The sequence below is a fragment of the Trichechus manatus genome, unplaced genomic scaffold (genome assembly GCF_000243295.1).
Source record: "Trichechus manatus latirostris isolate Lorelei unplaced genomic scaffold, TriManLat1.0 scaffold00016, whole genome shotgun sequence".
In the NCBI taxonomy this organism is placed as follows: Eukaryota; Metazoa; Chordata; class Mammalia; order Sirenia; family Trichechidae; genus Trichechus; species Trichechus manatus.
In genome coordinates this window covers 8,734,939-8,752,023 of record NW_004443952.1, presented here as the reverse complement: position 1 = coordinate 8,752,023, position 17,085 = coordinate 8,734,939, and the positions used below count along the sequence as shown (strand labels likewise).

The 17,085-nt window shown below is 42.4% G+C and overlaps 1 protein-coding gene across 1 annotated transcript in view; it reads left to right on the top strand.

The window, feature by feature from the left end:
* Positions 1-14,474, top strand: part of SNX30 (sorting nexin family member 30) — a 124,743-nt gene extending 110,269 nt beyond the window's left edge. The window contains exons 8-9 of the mRNA XM_004372156.2: positions 6,273-6,425; positions 10,226-14,474. Of these exons, the coding sequence (XP_004372213.1) occupies positions 6,273-6,425; positions 10,226-10,285 (213 nt within the window). The 3' untranslated portion in view covers positions 10,286-14,474. The remainder of the gene's footprint in view (positions 1-6,272; positions 6,426-10,225) is intronic.
* The last annotated feature ends 2,611 nt before the right edge of the window (positions 14,475-17,085 follow it).

Here is a 17,085-nt window from a genome sequence, read left to right as displayed (position 1 = left end):
GAGGATTTTTGTTTTCTTTATGTTGAGGTGTAATCCATACTGAAGGCTGTGGTCTTTGATCTTCATCAGTAAGTGCTTCAAGTCCTCTTCACTTTCAGGAGGCAAGGTTGTGTCATCTGCATATCGCAGGTTGTTAATGAATCTTCCTCCAACCCCGATATAGTCCTGTTTCTCAGATTGTTTGCTCAGCGTACAGACTGAGTAGGTATGATGAAAGGATACGACCCTGACGCACACCTTTCTTGACTTTAAACCATGCAGTATCCCCTTGTTCTGTTCATGACTGTGTCTTGGTCTAAGTACAGATTCCTTATGAACACAATTAAGTGTTCTGGAATTTCCATTCTTTGCAATGTTATCCATAATTTGTTATGATCCACATAGTCGAATGCCTTTGCATAGTCAATAAAACACAGGTAAACATCTTTCTGGTATTCTCTGCTTTCAGCTATGATCCATCTGACATCAGCAATGATATCCCTTGTTCCACATCCTCTTCTGAATCTGGCTTTAATTTCTGGCAGTTCCCTGTCAATGTACTGCTGCAGCTGCTTTTGAATGATCTTCAGCAGAATTTTAATTGTGTATGATATTAATGATATTGTTTGATAATTTCTGCATTATGTTGGATCACCTTTCTATGGAATGAGCATAAATATGGATCTCTTTCAGTCGGTTGGCCAGGTAGCTGTCTTCCAAATTTCTTGGCATAGATGAGTTAGTGCTTCCAGCGCTGCATCTGTTTTTTGAAACATCTCAATTGGTATTCCGTCCATTCCTGGAGCCTTGTTTTTCGCCAGCGCCTTCAGTGCAGCTTCGACCTTTTCCTTCAGTACCATCAGTTCTTAATCATATGCTACCTCCTGAAATGGTTGAACATCAACCAACTTTTTTTTTTTTTTTTGGTACAGTGACTGTGTATTCCTTCCATCTTCTTTTGATGCTTCCTGCATCATTTAGTATTTTCCCTGTAGAATCCTTTAATATTGCAACTCGAGGCTTGAATTTTTCCTTCAGTTCTTTCAGCTTGAGAAATGTGGAGGGTGTTCTTCCTTTTTGGTTTTCTGTCTCCAGGTCTTTGTGCATTTCATTATAGTACTTTACTTTGTCTTCTCGAGCTGCCCTTTGAAATCTTCTGTTCGACCCTTTCACTTCATCATTTCTTTTGCTTTAGTTACTCTGTGTTCAAGAGCAACTTTCAGAGTCTCTTCTGACATCCATTTTGGTTTTTTCTCTTTCCTGTCTTTTTAATGATCCCTTGCTTTCTTCATGTGTGATGTCCTCGATGTCATTCTACAACTCATCTGGTCTTTGGTCATTAGTGTTCAGTGCATCAAATCTATTCTTGAGATGATCTCTAAATTCAAGTGGGATATACTCAAGGTCATACTTTGGCTCTTGTGGACTTCTTCTAATTTTCTTCAGTTTCAACTTGAACTTGCCAATGAGCAATTGATGGTCTATTCTGCACATGGCCCCTGGCCTTGTTCTGACTGATGATATTGAGCTTTTCCATCATCTGTTCCCACAGATGTAGTCAATTTGTGTATCCTACCCGTGAGGTTCACGTATGTAGTCACCGTTTATGTTGTTGAAAAAAGGTATTTGCAATGAAGAAGTTGTTGGTCTTGCAAAATTGTGTCATGCAATCTCTGGTGTCCTTTCTATCAACAAGGCCATGTTTTCCAACTACCAATCCTTCTTTGTTTCCAATTTCCATATTACATTTGCCAGTAATTATTGATGTGTCTTGATTGCATGTTTGGTCAATTTCAGACTGCAAAGTTGGTAAAAATATTTGTATGGCACACTGGGATAAACAGATGAGGTTGCTGGAAGCTCCAGGGGACCAGCCCTGGTGCTCCAGCTTTCCAGAAGCTGGGGGGAATCAATATCACTGACATTTACATATCGCCAGTTAGGAAGTTGTACCCCATCTGCTCACAGCATTTGGCCAAAAGGAGTACCATCTTGAAGAGATTCTGTCATTGGTCCTGAAATTTGTCCCACAGCAGCCATGACCCTCCCTCCTCCACGTTTTGATATCTGCCTTGTATAGTGATTGGGAATTTTATTAATTCCTACTGGTATCATGGGAGCAGGTAATGTCACATGTCCAGCCCAGCTCCAAGAAGGAAACATAGGTAGAGATTTATATTCTAGGGCCTAGAAATACCTGGCACATGGAAAGGCTCAATAATATATTTTTAAGTGAATGTGGAGTGAATTTAGGTTACTGTCAACCCCAACACACCAAAATACACAATCCCATCCCACATTACCCTTCTCCCATCATTCCAGCAGCCTGTATCCTGTAATGGAAATTCTCATTGGAGATGGGGGAACCAATGGGAAAAATGTAGTTTTGTTCTCCATGTAGAAGTTTTTGTTTGTTTGTTTGTTTGGAGGTATTATATGGTGATTTTTTTTCTTCCTGGTATCTTGTGATAAGCAACACTCAGCCATAAATATTGGATATTGCCATCTCAGCATCCTTCAGACACAAGATAACAGTTAAGTCTAACAATATCTCAGTCACATAAAGCAAAACATTTAGATAAAAAGGAATTCTAGGTGTTACTGGTCAGTGAATTGATTGTCACAAAGACTCTATTCAAAAGAAAACCAAAGAGAGAGGAACTTGGGCTTGGGTGTCTGTTGCCAGCAGTCCTCTACTTTATAAAGTGGGGCGACTTCACAAGCTGGTCACTTCTAACAATTTACCCCAATCCCTACTCTCTTCTTTTTAAATACCTCCCCCACTCCTTTGTCTAAGCCTCTCCATCCCTGGGAATATCTGGCTGTGCTGTCTCTAATTCACCACCTACTTCTGTGCCATCTTTCTTAGTGAGCTTTGCTGACTCCTTTATTAACCCTGTAAGTGTAGTCTTTCCATGAGTTCTACCCTCAGCCTCTTGCTCCATGACTGCAGCTATTCCTTTTATGTGGCTAATGTCCAGATCAGTGTCTGTAGACCTGTCCTTTATCTTGAGCCCTATGGTGGCACTATTGCCAACCTTGTCATCCATACTAGAATCTTCAGGCTCCTCTCTGACTCCCGATAGCTTATTTCCCACATGCAGTTGGTTGCCAAATCTGTCTCCACCAGGTTAGACTAACCCATCCTCTCCCTTCTGGTGTCACAGTTACCGCCTTGGTTCCAGGGTGCGTGGGGCAGTATCATTATAGTTTAGTGTTGACTCATCTCTGATCCGTGTTGAAATCTCAAGGTGGGGTAGAGTGGGTGAAAGGTGGCATGAAGTTTGAAAACATATTTAATAATGTGAAAATATTTTATATTTGGTAAACAAAAAAACTCTTATAACACAAGGAGTAAAGCTTAATAAAATATTCTTGACTTGAGGCACTATGCAAATGATAGATTATCTTTTGTGAATCCAAAATTCACTTTTGTCAAGTCAGTTCTAAGCAACCCTGTAGGTCTTTTGTTAATAGTGATTTACAATTTCTATACCAGTATGGGAAACCCTGGTGGCATAGTGGTTAAGAGGTACGTCTGTTAACTAAAAGTTCGGCAGTTCAAATCCACTAGGCAGTCCTTGGGGAGTTCTGCTCTGTCCAGTAGGGTCGCTATGAGTCAGAGTCGACTTGATGGCAATGGGTATACCAATAGGAGCTAATATTTATTGAACACAATATCTCCAAGCACCAAGTGCTTTATGTGTGTTACCTCACTGAACCTTATAACCGCCTTATAAGATAGAATAGTTATTATTTTCCAGAAAAAGAAGCTGAGGCAGAGAGAGACCCAAAGTCACAAATCTAGTAAGTGGTAGTCATGGTATTCAAACTCTAGAAGTCTGACTCTATAACTCTCTGCTACAGCTAGAGGAAGCATGAGGCTTTTGTGTTTTCCAAAAGGGGTATGGGTTTACCGGGCCTCAGAAATCCTGGCCTTCAGAGAGAGTCCTGGGCTTCTTGTCCCTCCACACTCGGATCCCCATCTCATCAGCCAGAACTCTCTCCATCTACCCTTGTGTGCCCTATGCCCTTGGGAGCTGGTCTCACCTTTGTTACCTGCTGGTACTGTCACCCTAGAGTGCCCTCTTCCCCATCGCCATATGTCCCACCTCTGTCATCTTTGAAGAGTCACCTCTCTGCTATTTCCTCAAGGAAGCCTGATCCTTCACCCACGTTGGATGCGTGCATTTTCCAGCTCATCCTCACTGTGTCTTATCACAGGCTCTCAGAGCAAAATGAAAACACTTGTAACACCTCACATTATTATCTGGGTATGTTAATCTTTTCTTCCCAAACTAGGCTGTAAGCTCCTAGAGATAAGATTTGTCTATTAAGACATAAGCACTTTTGTATTCCTTAGTGCCAGCATGAAGTGTGTTGTCAAAATGATAAATTAAATATTTCCCAAATTGAGGCTTAGGCAAACAAAATCTAGAGCTGTCGTTTTTGAGTCTTAATTTTTTTGGGTCAACCAGGTTTTTCTATCCCAGAACAGAGCCCAGGAATCTATCCTAGATAATTAGGAACCTCTTTGAATCAGGGAGCCCTGGTGGCACAGTGGTTAAGAGCTTGGCTGCTAACAAAAAAAGTCAGCAGTTCAGATCCACCAGCCGCTCCTTGGAAACCCTATGGGGCAGTTCTACTCTGTCCTGTAGGGTCGCTATGAGTCAGAATTGACTTGACGGCAACAGTTTTGGTGTTTTGGTTTGAATCAGAGACCCCAGCCTCACTCTTCTCATTGTGCTTCAATGTTTTTCTCTCATCAGAGCTCCACTTCTCCCCCTCAAAGCAGTAGTTTTGTTAAGCAAACAGGAAGTTGCTAGGACCTTTCATCCAAGTACTGAAATGAGCAGTGGACAGGAGGGAGATAAGGGAGCTGGGCTGTGCCTGCAGGGAGGTGAAGCTGTCTGTGACTCACTGGGTGTCCATTGTGGGGGAATGATTCTAGAGAGGCAGGGCACTCTCGTTTTTATTTCCATTTTCCCTGAAGTAGCCAATACTAATGGGTGAATCAGTGGAGGAAGGCAAAAGTGATTTCAGTCATGATATCAAAGAAAAGTCAGTGTCTTTTTTTTCTCTCTCTCCCAGAAGCTTAAGTGCTTTGAAGAAGGTTTCTTTTTCCCTCTTTAAAAAAAAAAAAAAGTCCCCCCCACCTTATTTTTTTTTTAAATGTTGCCCAGAGTACTTAGTCACCATTATTAGTGTTTCTGGATTGGCTCTTCACTTGTAAGGCTTGGGTATAAAACTTCCTTGGTTGGTAGAGATTGACCCGTAGCTTGGAGACACTTGGAGTCATAGGTCCCAGCACACAGAACTCACAAGGCCTCACTTATTGTTGGAAAGCAGTTGGCAAGTGGGCACTTGACCCGGCTTTGTGCATGCTGACCCCTTGGCCACCATCAGGGCCGGTGGAACATGAGTTTTAGGAGAGAAGCTGGCTTTGTGCTTTGGGAACCCACGTAAGCACAAGGTTGTCTCTGGCTGCATACGATGGATAAAACTCACCAAAGTAAGTGGTAAGTTATGAAATCAAGTGACAGTTCCATTTTGAGAAAGGTTTCTAAACCTCTTTAAGAAAAACTTGAAATAGTCTGCTATACTTTTTTTCTTTGTATTTCAGATTCTTTTGACATGCATAAATAATTCTCCTGCCATCCGCCCTAGACTTATCTAATTTTTTATTATCTGCTATCTGGAGGTGCATAAACAAATCTCCAGTTTATTTGTAATGTAGGGTTCAGAGGAGGAAGCCAGCCAGTGGTCTTATTGCAGTTAATTTTCTGATTAATGAGGAGAACCATTATCAAACTTCACATGTAATGGAGTAGTTCACATTTCCACATAGAGTAGGAAAATCTACTTCTTTTCTAGTTCTAATATGGGACACAGGAGAGTAGCAGAGTGATATCAAATACCTCTGTGTATTTGCAAAGTCTATACGGATGTGTATCCTAAAAGGAACCAAAGGCATATTACTCTTTGAATTACAATGTTTCTTCTTCCTGCTGGTAAACCAAGGTGTTTCTCCCAGGAATTTCTCTTGTGCTTAGATAGATTTGAGCCAGGATGGCCCCTTTCAGAAGAACTCCTTCTTAGACCTGAAAATCCAAAGTTCTCCCTTCAAATAAATGCATCCAGAGGGTAGAGTGTGTTGATGGCATTTTCATGTAGTGCTTTGGCCCTTTACAAATGTGTGAGCAGAGGAGCTCAAGGCATCAGATACCAGCTACACATACAAAACACCCGCGTATGCCTCCTTCAAAGCACCCATGTATGCTTCCGCCTTCCAGGTGCCAGCAGACGTTGAGAAATGTCAGGATCGGATGGAGTGTTTCAATGCTGATCTGAAAGCTGACATGGAGAGGTGGCAGAACAATAAGAGGCAGGACTTCCGCCAGCTGCTTATGGGAATGGCTGACAAGAACATCCAATATTATGAAAAGGTAACGAGTGAGCCCCACAAGACCACAGCCCTCTCATTAAGGAAACATCTCTAATGGCCAGAGCCTTTTGTGAGGCCTCGCCTGAAATCCAAAAGCAGGGGGCCCTATCGGTCCCATCTCCTTCCCTTATTTTATCTGTTTAGTCTTAGCTCTTGCTCAGCTGTGCTAGACATAGTGCTGAGTCTGGAAGCAGAGTCACCCGCTAACCCCCACTCACTTGGGTTTCACTTGCACATGCTCCCGAGAATAGCAGCACTTTTATCTTCCATGCTCTTTGATCCCGGTGGCTAGCTGCTTCCCAGGGTCAGTCATACTGTCAGTGTGGGGATGCTGCTGGTGAATGGAGGCTTCAGGGTTACTTTAAGCTCTCTTGGGTTCTATGTACAGGAGTTCTTAACTTTCATTGTATCATGGCTCTCTTTGGTTGAAGCCTGTAGACCCCTTATCAGAATACCAAAAACCAAACCATTTGCCATCAAGTCAGCTCAAACTCATGACAACCCCATGTATGTCAGAGTAGAACTGTGCTCCATAGGGTTTTCAATGACTGATTTTTTTGTAAGTAGTTCACCAGGCCTTTCTTCCAAGGTGCCTGTTGCTTGAACCTCTAGCCTTTTATTTAGCAGCTGAACGTGTTAACTGTTTGTACTACCCGGGACTCTCCTTACCAGAATACTGATTTTTAAATACCTAAAATACAGGTATATAGGATTACAAAGGAAAGTGATTCTATTAAAAACAGTTTTATTCGTGATCCCCTTGAACTGTGGGCCTCAGGTTAAGCACCCCAACACACAGTTACGCACGGTTGTCTTTCATCAGATTCTGGCTGAGTCTTTTCAATCAAAGTTTGCTTCTAATATATCGAATTCTAGATCATTTCTGCTAATGAATCTTGATATTCCTTAAAAACTTAAAGTTATAAATGAGCAATAGACCAATCACAATTCGACAAGTAACATAGATTTGAAATCAAGCTATTGGAAACACGCAGCCTCCTAGCATAGTGAACAAGTGTTAACTCGCTGCTCCCACCACATCTCTAAAACAGGCCCTCATCCCAAGCTAGAAGAATCTATCTCTTTTGATGGCTCTGATGGTTTTGACTGCTGTCTGTCTTTTCAAGTTCATTTGGGGAGGTAGGGTAGGGAAATAGTCAACAGGATAGCCCTCACTTACCAGGTCTTGGGGAAGGACTGTGTTAGAGGGAAAAACGAAAGATGGCATGATCCTTACTCAGTACAGTTTTTATGGAGCTCCTGCTGTGTGTCTGGGATGGAACCAGGCTGGACTTTGCATGTATCACCTCATTAAATTTAACCCTCACCACAACAGCATCAAGAGGATTTTATGATTCTTAATTTAAAGCTGAAGGCTCAGCAAGATTTTAAAACTGCCCAAGGTCACACAGCTTATGAGTGACTGAATTGGGATTGGAACTCGGGTCTGCCACATCCACACACCTGAATGGTTGCTACTCCCATATGCCGTCATTGTAGGGTATGGGGTCACACAGCTTTGGGAACAGTCCTACCTGTGCAAAGGCGGAAAGATCACTCCAGGTGAAGCCAAGGCCTGGTTCCTTTCCTGACTGTGCGCTTAGGCAAGGTGCCTCTCTGTGCCTCTGTTTCCTCATCTGTAAAATGCGAGTGATCCTTCTCCACAGTGCAACTGTGAAGAAGCAATGAAATAATGCATGTGTGAGTATCTGGAACAGATCTGGCACACAGTAGGCATTCAGTAAATGTTACTTCCTTCTCTGATCCCTTCACCTTCCCTCCGTTATTCAGTGGCCTTCCCGCAACTCCAAAGCCAACTTGATCAGATGTCTCCATCACTCCTCTTGGTGATTAATCCCAGCAGTCCCAAGGCCCTATTCCCAAGACTTGAACCTAGGCCTTATATTTATGCTTGATAGCCTTCCCACTATGCCACAAACAGGGTCATGGTCTTGGGGCCTAGTCTTGGCTGCCACATTCATTTAACAAATACTTCTTGTGTATTTACTGCATGTAAGGTACTGGCTATACATTGATAAACAAAACAGCAGGACCCCTGCCCTTATGGAAACTTCAGTCTAGTGGACACACATTAATCAAAGAATCCCACAACTTCAGAGTGAGATAAGTGCTCTAAAGGAAAAGAACAGGAACCTGTGGACAAGAATGTTGTTGTTGCTGTTAGTTATCATGAAGTCGATTCCAACTCATGGTGATCCCAAGTGTATCAGAGTAGAACTGCTCCATAGGGTTTTCAAGGCTCTGACCTTTCGGAAGCAGTTCGCCAGGACTGTCTTCTGAGGTGCTTCTGGGTGGGTTTGAACCACCAACCTTTTGGCTAGTAGTTGAGCACCTACCATTTGCACCACCTAGGAACTCCTTGGAAGAGAATAATAGGGTCAAAATTCAGATTATGGTGGAAGGGAACAGGTGGAGTGGGCAGGAAAAGCCGATTTGAGGAAATAATATTTAGTCTGAGTTTCAGAGACAAAGACTTGGGGAACAAGTATTCCAGGCAAAGGGAACAACATATGTGAGGGCTCTGAGGTAGGAAAGAGCTTAATGCATTTGGGGACTGAAAAGAAAGCCTCTGTGGCCTCGCTTCCTCATCCCTGTTGTAGAAGGACCTTTCCAGATCTGACATGACAGCCTAGGGAAAGAGCAGAACTTGGAATGCTGCGGACCCCACACTGGGTCCCTCACTGAGAGCAGGCTCCTTGAGGCTCCCTGGACTTCCTTATGTAGAGGAGAGTTCCAAGTCTAGATGCTTCTCCAACCTCAGTCACCAAGGAAGGAAGCAGAAGTGATTTCACCACTCCCTTTTCTGGCTTGACCTAAGGATGCCTCTGTTTTTCCACCTCCTCAGGACTCCTCCCCAAATGACTTGCACAAAGTCTTCATTCATCCCTGGACTTTCTTCTAAGAAAAGTCTAGTGCAGTTCTCTTGTTCTTCTCTTTACACAAGAGTGCCCAAAGGGAGGGTGTTTCTGCCAAGCAGGGGGCTCTTGGAGGAGAATGCCAGGGTCTTGTGAATTCTTGGTCTTTCACAGGATCTGGAATGAAGGCAGATTGGTATAGTAGAAATAATAGCAGTTTTGGAATCATGAGCTGTGCCGCTTATTAATTGTGTGTCTTGGGCAAGTTACTTAACCTCTCTGGATCTCCTTTCCCCCATCTATTAAATGGGTGTATGTGTAATAATAATAATTTCACCTCATAGTGTTGTAAGGACTCATGATAATGAATGTAAAATACCTAGAAGTGTTTGGGACATAGTATAAGTCAAAAAATATTGGGCCCCTTTCCCCATTCTCCCTTTTGGGAGATCCAGAAGTAGCCCAGAGAAGCAAATCTGAAGAGTCAGGTGCCTGGCCTGTTCCAGTTATGATTTACATTCTTATGCAAGCACTACCCGTACGTGGTTTACAGCCACTATCCAGGCTGAGAATCTACGCAAGCTAATCCAGGGCTTGCTGCCTGCTCTCTTTTCTGCTTTTTTGAAGGGAAAGAATTCCTTCTAATGGATACCTTTCCACTCACTGGATAGGAAGGAGCTTTATGGACTAACATGAATGCATTTAAGCCTTGCATTTACATTTAAGAGGTAGGGGTGATGCATTCAAACCAAACACCTGTTACCTCCCCTGTTTATAATAGTTATAGATAATTCATGTAGGTGTCTTTAGACAAAGCTGACCCAGCAGGATTGGCAGTGAAATCATAGATCAGAGAAGCATTAGAAAGCCAACCCCCACATCTGAAAATTGATGCTGATACTATGTGTGTGTGTTGTCATTTCAGTGCCTCACGGCGTGGGAGTCGATTATTCCACTTCTGCAGGAGAAACAAGAGGCCAAATAAGTTCCTTTTTGGGACAGAGACTCTCCTACCTACACAGGGCCTGGCTGCCCGTACCAGAATGTCCCTGCAGTGCCAGAGAGGCGGCGTTGGGAAAACAACCACAGAAACATCTCTCCTGTGTGCATTTCATCCCCTTTCCTCCCTTGTCCCAAAGTCATTTTTAATTAATATTTATTCCTTAGTGGAGTCTCTGAGGCTACTATCATCTCTCAGCAAAAGCAGCATACCTCTGTGTTATGAAGGAACCTATTAAATGGAACACTAAGATTTGAAACTGAGGGACATTCTGACATCTCATTACAGTTTTCCTTTGGGGCAGCTGAGTTGCCTATTGAAGGAGAGAATCCAGGTCCTGTTTTTCAAGGATGTGAGGGAGGTATGAATACAGGGCAGCTGTTGCTTCCTATGGGTACACAGTGGCTCTGGAATAGGCCTCAGTGGGCACTGACTTGTCTCAGCCTAGAAGGAGGTATTGGCACGTCCGTGGAAAGTCCTTAATGTACGGTGGCCTGTAGCCGTGAGTGTCGCCTGCTACTTGCTTATGATGAGTGGCACCTGTTTATTGTTTCTGGTTCATGACTTAAATCAGCGCAGAGTCTATATGTGTCCATGCTTGAACAAGCAAGCCGGCATCTTTATCCTTATGCGATGCATTGGGAAGCTAAGGGGACTGCTCCCTGAACTTGTTTCTGACACGAGAATGCAGTCGATTAGAAACTGTCTTTGTGTAAAATGGAAAGAAAAAAAAAAGTGCGTCTTTCTCTGTGAAGTTCTTAAATGTTTTTCTGTTGCTTGTTAAATGTCATCAGAGCAGGGATTAGACCTGTTGGCGGTGTCTGTTGTCTTGAAGTCAGAGTAGTTCCCCGATGATTGATAGCAGTGGACATTCCAAGCCACCTCCAGTGTCTACTTCGTGCAGTTTGCCTTTATCTCACCCAAAATACCTACTTTAATATTTCCCACTATGTCCACTGAATGTTTGGACAACTTTTTGGTGAGAGGCTGGGATGTTGTATTGTTATGACACAGTCTAAATTTGTAAACTAAATGTGAATGTTCTACATGAAGTGCTTTAACCCTTAATATTTCCTAGTGAGGAAGAAAAATCAGTACCTGGACAAGCCTCTAAGACAACATGTATAACAGGGAACTCTTGGCTTCTAGCTTGGCTAAAATCTCCTCAATTGCAGCCAAATTCCTAGAGACTCCTGGCTGTGTCTAAAGTTTTCACTTCAAAGTATTACCAGGTTTACTTTTCAAATCAACATAAAACAAACAGATGAAAAGGTTCTATCTTCCAACTCTTTTTTTTTTCTCCTGAAATGAAGCTGTGTACATCATGTTTGTGTTATTTCATCTCTGGCTCATGCCTGTAAGATTTTAAATCTGAACCTCAAATAAGTGGTAATATTTTTTTTTTTCCTAAATGAAACAGCTGTGCTGAGATGCTGCTTCATACACAAGGTGACGTGCACATACCGGTCAACATGCAGCATGTTGAAGTCTCTGGATTCTTCTGACTGCAGAGTTGACTTTGTATCAGCCACACTGGGATGCTGTTGAGGCAGCAGTTGGACGATCCAGAACACTTGGATTCTATTTCATCATGTCTGAAAAGTCCCAGTTTAAATTATAATTTTCATATCTCTTGGTACTTGCCTGTGCTGTTAGACCTCATTTGTGCCAGCCTAAAGTCCTCTGATGTGAATTTGCAGTTTGGCACACTTAGAAGTGATTCATTGGAGTGAAAGGATAAGAACAATCCAACTACCCCTCGTGGTGATTCAGCATTTCATTCTACCTCTCAACCCATCCTGTTGGTGTGGATATGGGTTTCCGGGTCTGGTCTGACAGGTTGCTGGTAGAATCGTTGTGCGTATCTGGTGATAATTGTCAGAAGACACCACGCTGGCCCAGCTGCAAATGCTCACCTTTGGAGATGTCTGAAGCTGTGCCTTGTGGAACGTGTGCTTTAAAAATGTTGCCCAGTGTAATGAACACTAGAAAGAACTGTGGAAAGACTAAAAACTAGAATCTGACTACCTGCTAGTTGCCAAAGCCCAGGAACATTTGTCTGTAATGGCTACTTGGGAAGGAAGGCAGCCCTTCAAAAAAAAAAAAAATCATCTAGTCCTTCCCTGAGAAGAGATGTGGGGGAGGCAGTGGGGTGCAAAGCCATGCCCCTGTCATTATTTGAGGCAGGGAACTGAAGGGACTCAAGCACCTTGGAATTTTGTCTTCTCTTTGTTCGGGGCCCCATGTGGTATTCCTGTGCTTTGAGACATGAGAAAGAGCTGAAACAAGGCAAATCTTTTGTCCCCCAGGCTAGCCATTGAGAGCAGAGCCAGGAAAACTAGTGCACATTACTGACTTCCTTGGAGAAATGGTCTTTCCAGAGAAGGGACCCTTGTCCCTTTCTTTAGGCTGGTATCAATGAGGTGAGGAGGCTGGCCCTGAAGGAAGGGGACAGTAGACAGGGAAGGAGGCTCTCCAGCCCTTTGCACTCCCACAGCTCTCTTGGGCTCTCGAGGGTCGGCGGTTCCAAGCATTTGCCTCTTCATCTTGATCAGCACAAATGTGATTCCTTTTATGAAGTGTAACTCGGAGACTTCTGTGCCAAAGACTGCTTTGTGGAGTTTTGTTGCCCCATCCTTAGCTCCATAAGGTCGTTGTCCTGAGATCACAGACTCCTGTCTTATATTTAGTTTCCAGGAGTTTTGTGCTTGAGGGCATGCCTTACCTCTAGACAGACAGACAGGTTTTTGAGGCTTGAGGAGATTGCTGAGGAATGGAATATTGTCCCTGGCAACTGCTTTCGGCCTGGGAGACGAAAGGTTTCATTCACCACAGATTAAAAATCCAGGTGAAGGTGGAAGAGGGAATTCCTAAAAACAGCAGATTTTAGAGATGTAAGTGATGTTTAAGAGAGGGATTCATAGCAGTTATGAAGGTTCCTTGTCAATGCGGTGGATCTATAAGAAGATTCTAAGTTACTGTGTCCTAAGCAAGGAATCATTGCTTCTAAATGAGGAGGGAACACACTACACAGCCAGGTTGGGGTTGGGTTTATCCTTTAATAAGGCATTAATAATGATCCCTGGTGACTTAAATAAGTGTGATTATGGAGGTGATTGTCTCAGTATCTCACCATGCTGCTTGTTGAACTCACCAGGCACCTTTCTTTAGCTGAAATAACAAAAACCAGCATGACTCTGGGGACCATGGTGAATGTAAGATAAGTTTGTTTTCATGCCAAATTTCAGCCACACTCAGTGTATTCTGGATGTTGAAGTGAATGTGTTCCAGCATTTTCTTAGTCGCCACGCCGCATGAGGCAATTAAATGCACACCTGCTGCTCGTTTCTTGTGAGGCTGCCTCTTGTGATGGGACAGTAGGAAGCTCTTCCTTAGAGGAGGGCATGATGGCCATGTGGTAGTCTGCAAGGGGAGTTTCTAGCCTGGGAAGGTACTGGCTCAAGGATTGCCCAGAGCTTATGTGACTTGCTCCTGCCATGGATAGCATTGAAATCACAGGCACCTGCTCTGTTCTGATGCCGTTCACTGGATTGCAGAATAGTCATTCTCATGCATTCTGCTCTGAGCTGATGAAAGAGGAGGGAAAATGAGGTCAAGAGCAACCTCCTAGGTCTGTGTTGGCCCCATCTGTTTGAGGCTTAAGGGGATTTGGGGTAGTACAGGGACCTACTTTGGTTCAATAGGGTTGCTGGCTACCCTAAAGGGTGCATCCTCTCAGAAGATGGGCTGTCTGTTGTCAGGGCAGGGCACGGCACACCAATCCCAGACCCCGCTTTCCCAGACACCTACTTAAGGGCCTATGGAAACTGGGTAATATAACTGTATGCTGGGGCAAAACTGCTTTGGCTGTCCTCATTTACAAAATTATGCTGGGAATTTGGGTTGGCCTTCTTGTTTTCAAAAGTCCTCAAGATAACAGATTGAACATGCCCGCTCACTTACATTTTCTCTATTCAGACAGCAGGTGGCATTTACCAGTAAATTTGAGGAAAATGTCATCTCCTGGGCCAAACTTACAGATTGAGCTAGGTGTGTTAGAGTTGTTCTCTTTCTTGTGGTTTAGTTCAGTGAGGAAACTAGGAGCCTGATTTCTTACCAACCCACCCAACAGTTTGTCACCATTTGTTTCACTATTGTCTGGTCCTCCCCAGAGTTGCACAGAGTGTACAGGGACTGTGCAGTAGAACCGGGAAGGGGCTTGTTGGGGGGGTGGGGGGGTGGTGGTGTTGACTGTTCTTTTGTAATCATGTTTGAAATGCACTCTGGGTATGACTGTCTACCCATTTCTATGTCACAGAAGAATCTGTAATCCTGGTAGTTTTACTACTATAGATGGTCTGTAGATAAGTGCTTTGACAAAAGAACTTTAGCAAACCAGTAAGATATTTGTCTCGTATATAAACATTCTTGTATTTAGCACTTGAAAATCAGCAAATCCAGAATTTTAAAAATGCCACAGACTGTTAAAAGTTGAACTCTGCTTTTTGAGAAATTTGTCAACACCTACTAATATGCCTTATTCTTCAACTAGTATTTTTTAAATTCTGGGTAGAGTTTTGGAAGTTAGTTGTTCAGCTTAATTACTATAGATATAGCCAGTCCTCAGTTCTCTTAAAGAAACAAGCAAGAAAGTGAGGTTCATAACTAAGGCTGCCTTTTTGGAGGACAAAGCTAAGTATTGCTATTGCCAAATGGTATTTTTTCATAATGTGAGGAAACACAGGGACCACAAAACCTCTTTTTGTTTTAAAGTATGAAAAGACGTTAACTTAGTGCCTTTTTGGCACACTTTTAATTGTAGAGGATATGGTATCAGCAACGGCAAATCATATAGATACAAAGAAATCTATAGATTTACCCCAATTCTGCAGAACAACTTTTTAAGATTCGGGGGAGGGGGGGCTCAAAGCAGTATGTTTTGGATAGGAATTCTCCACAGATGGAAATGCCAAAAACATAAAACATATTGACTCACATAATTCAGTCCATTTTAGCAGAGCTTTTCCTACTAAAACCAGTGATGATGAATATTGCATGTGCACCTCTCCCAGAAACACCAACCACCCTCCCACCAGGTGATTCTGGGCTCTCTGTAGGCTGTGTCAGAGCAGGTAATACCTCTTAGCACCCCTGTTTGACAGGCTTGTTCATAGTCTCAGACCAACCCTTCAGTCAGCAAATAATACAAAGAGAGAGGAAGGGAAAATGGATCTCTTTTCCTCAGTTTGGAAATGGGGGAGAGAGGAAAAGTAGACTGCAAACAAAAATGTGAGTCAGTATGTAAAGCAATGCCTGTTACGGTCTGATGGGCCTTCATCAAATAACAAACCAGCATCTCTTAACCATCAGCACTGGCCTCGCAGGCACCCCTAAGGTTTGGGCCTTGTCCATTGTACTTCTGCGTGCCTGTTCCCTCCATCTCTTGTGAGTGGGGAATGCATTGAAGGATGATGCAGATCTGATAAATTCCCATGAAGAAAACTGCCAGCAAACTTTCTAACTTGTATTTTAACTGTCAAAGAAGAGATAAAAACTTGTGCTTAGATCATGTCCAAATTATGGACTGTATTTATTTTAAAAATCATTCTTTATGTTTAAAATTTAAAAAGAAAAAACTTTCTGAGGTATTGATAAAGTCCTCTATGTAAATGTGTTCTCTTATCCATGCTGCCATTAAGCCAAAACAAAAGCTGTGAAAACAAAATGTGCTTGAGAGAGTGTGTGTAGATGAGAAAGTGATTTATTTACAGATCAAAGTCTTTGTTTCATGAAGGTACCAAACTTTAAAAAAGAATGTCACCTTTTTCTTTTATTATGAAACCCAGAGACTGTAAAAAGAAAAAAAAAAATGTTTTTGTTGAATTTTTGATGATGGCACGAGGTTTTTGTCCACCTTTTTTTCATATATCTGTGTATTTAAAAATATCTGTTGTTTACTATGGGATTAGTATTACACTTTGAGGTAAGAAAAAAAGGATTTGTATTGCTTGATAAACCATTAGCTTGTAAATTTTAAAGAGTTTCTTTACCTCAGTTAACTTAAAGTAATGGACCAATAAACCTATAAAAGATGCTTTCTTTATCTTGAGTCATATTCTCATTTGTATCTATGTGTGGGACGGGAAAATATGCTTTTTTTCCGTTTTCTTATCTTCTCTAAAGAGAAAGCAGTTTTCAAGAATCAGGATATACAGAGCAACAGGAAAAAATATAACTGAACATATGAAATTGTTTTATTGTGAAATATGTAACGAAACATTTCAGCAATTTTTACATGTAAGTCAGTGATGTTTGTTACATTCACCATGGTCTGCGACAACCACTCGTTTCCAAGTTTATAATTGAACTGTTTTGAGTCTTCATTTCTTTATAGAACCATCCTCAACTTACCCTCTCCTATATCTTACAAGTTGGCACCAATTTGGGGAAATGAAGAAACTACCTAGTGTCTAAATGTAACCGTAGTGATTGGTGGGCACGATGACATTATGTGAAGGGTTTCTTTTTATTCCATCCCATAGCAAAGCACAACATCATGTTTTAGGTCAAGGCTGGTCATTTCCTAATTTCTTTTGGCTACCATGATGTTTCCAAAGAATTTGCAGGAAAATGTCTTAGGCTGGGTTCTCCAGAGAAGAAAACCAGTGAAGTATCTATATATATATATATTGGAATCCCTGGTGGCATAGTGGTTAAGAGCTACGGCTGCTAACCAAAAGCTTGGCAGTTTGAATCTACCAGGTACTCCTTGGAAACCATATGGG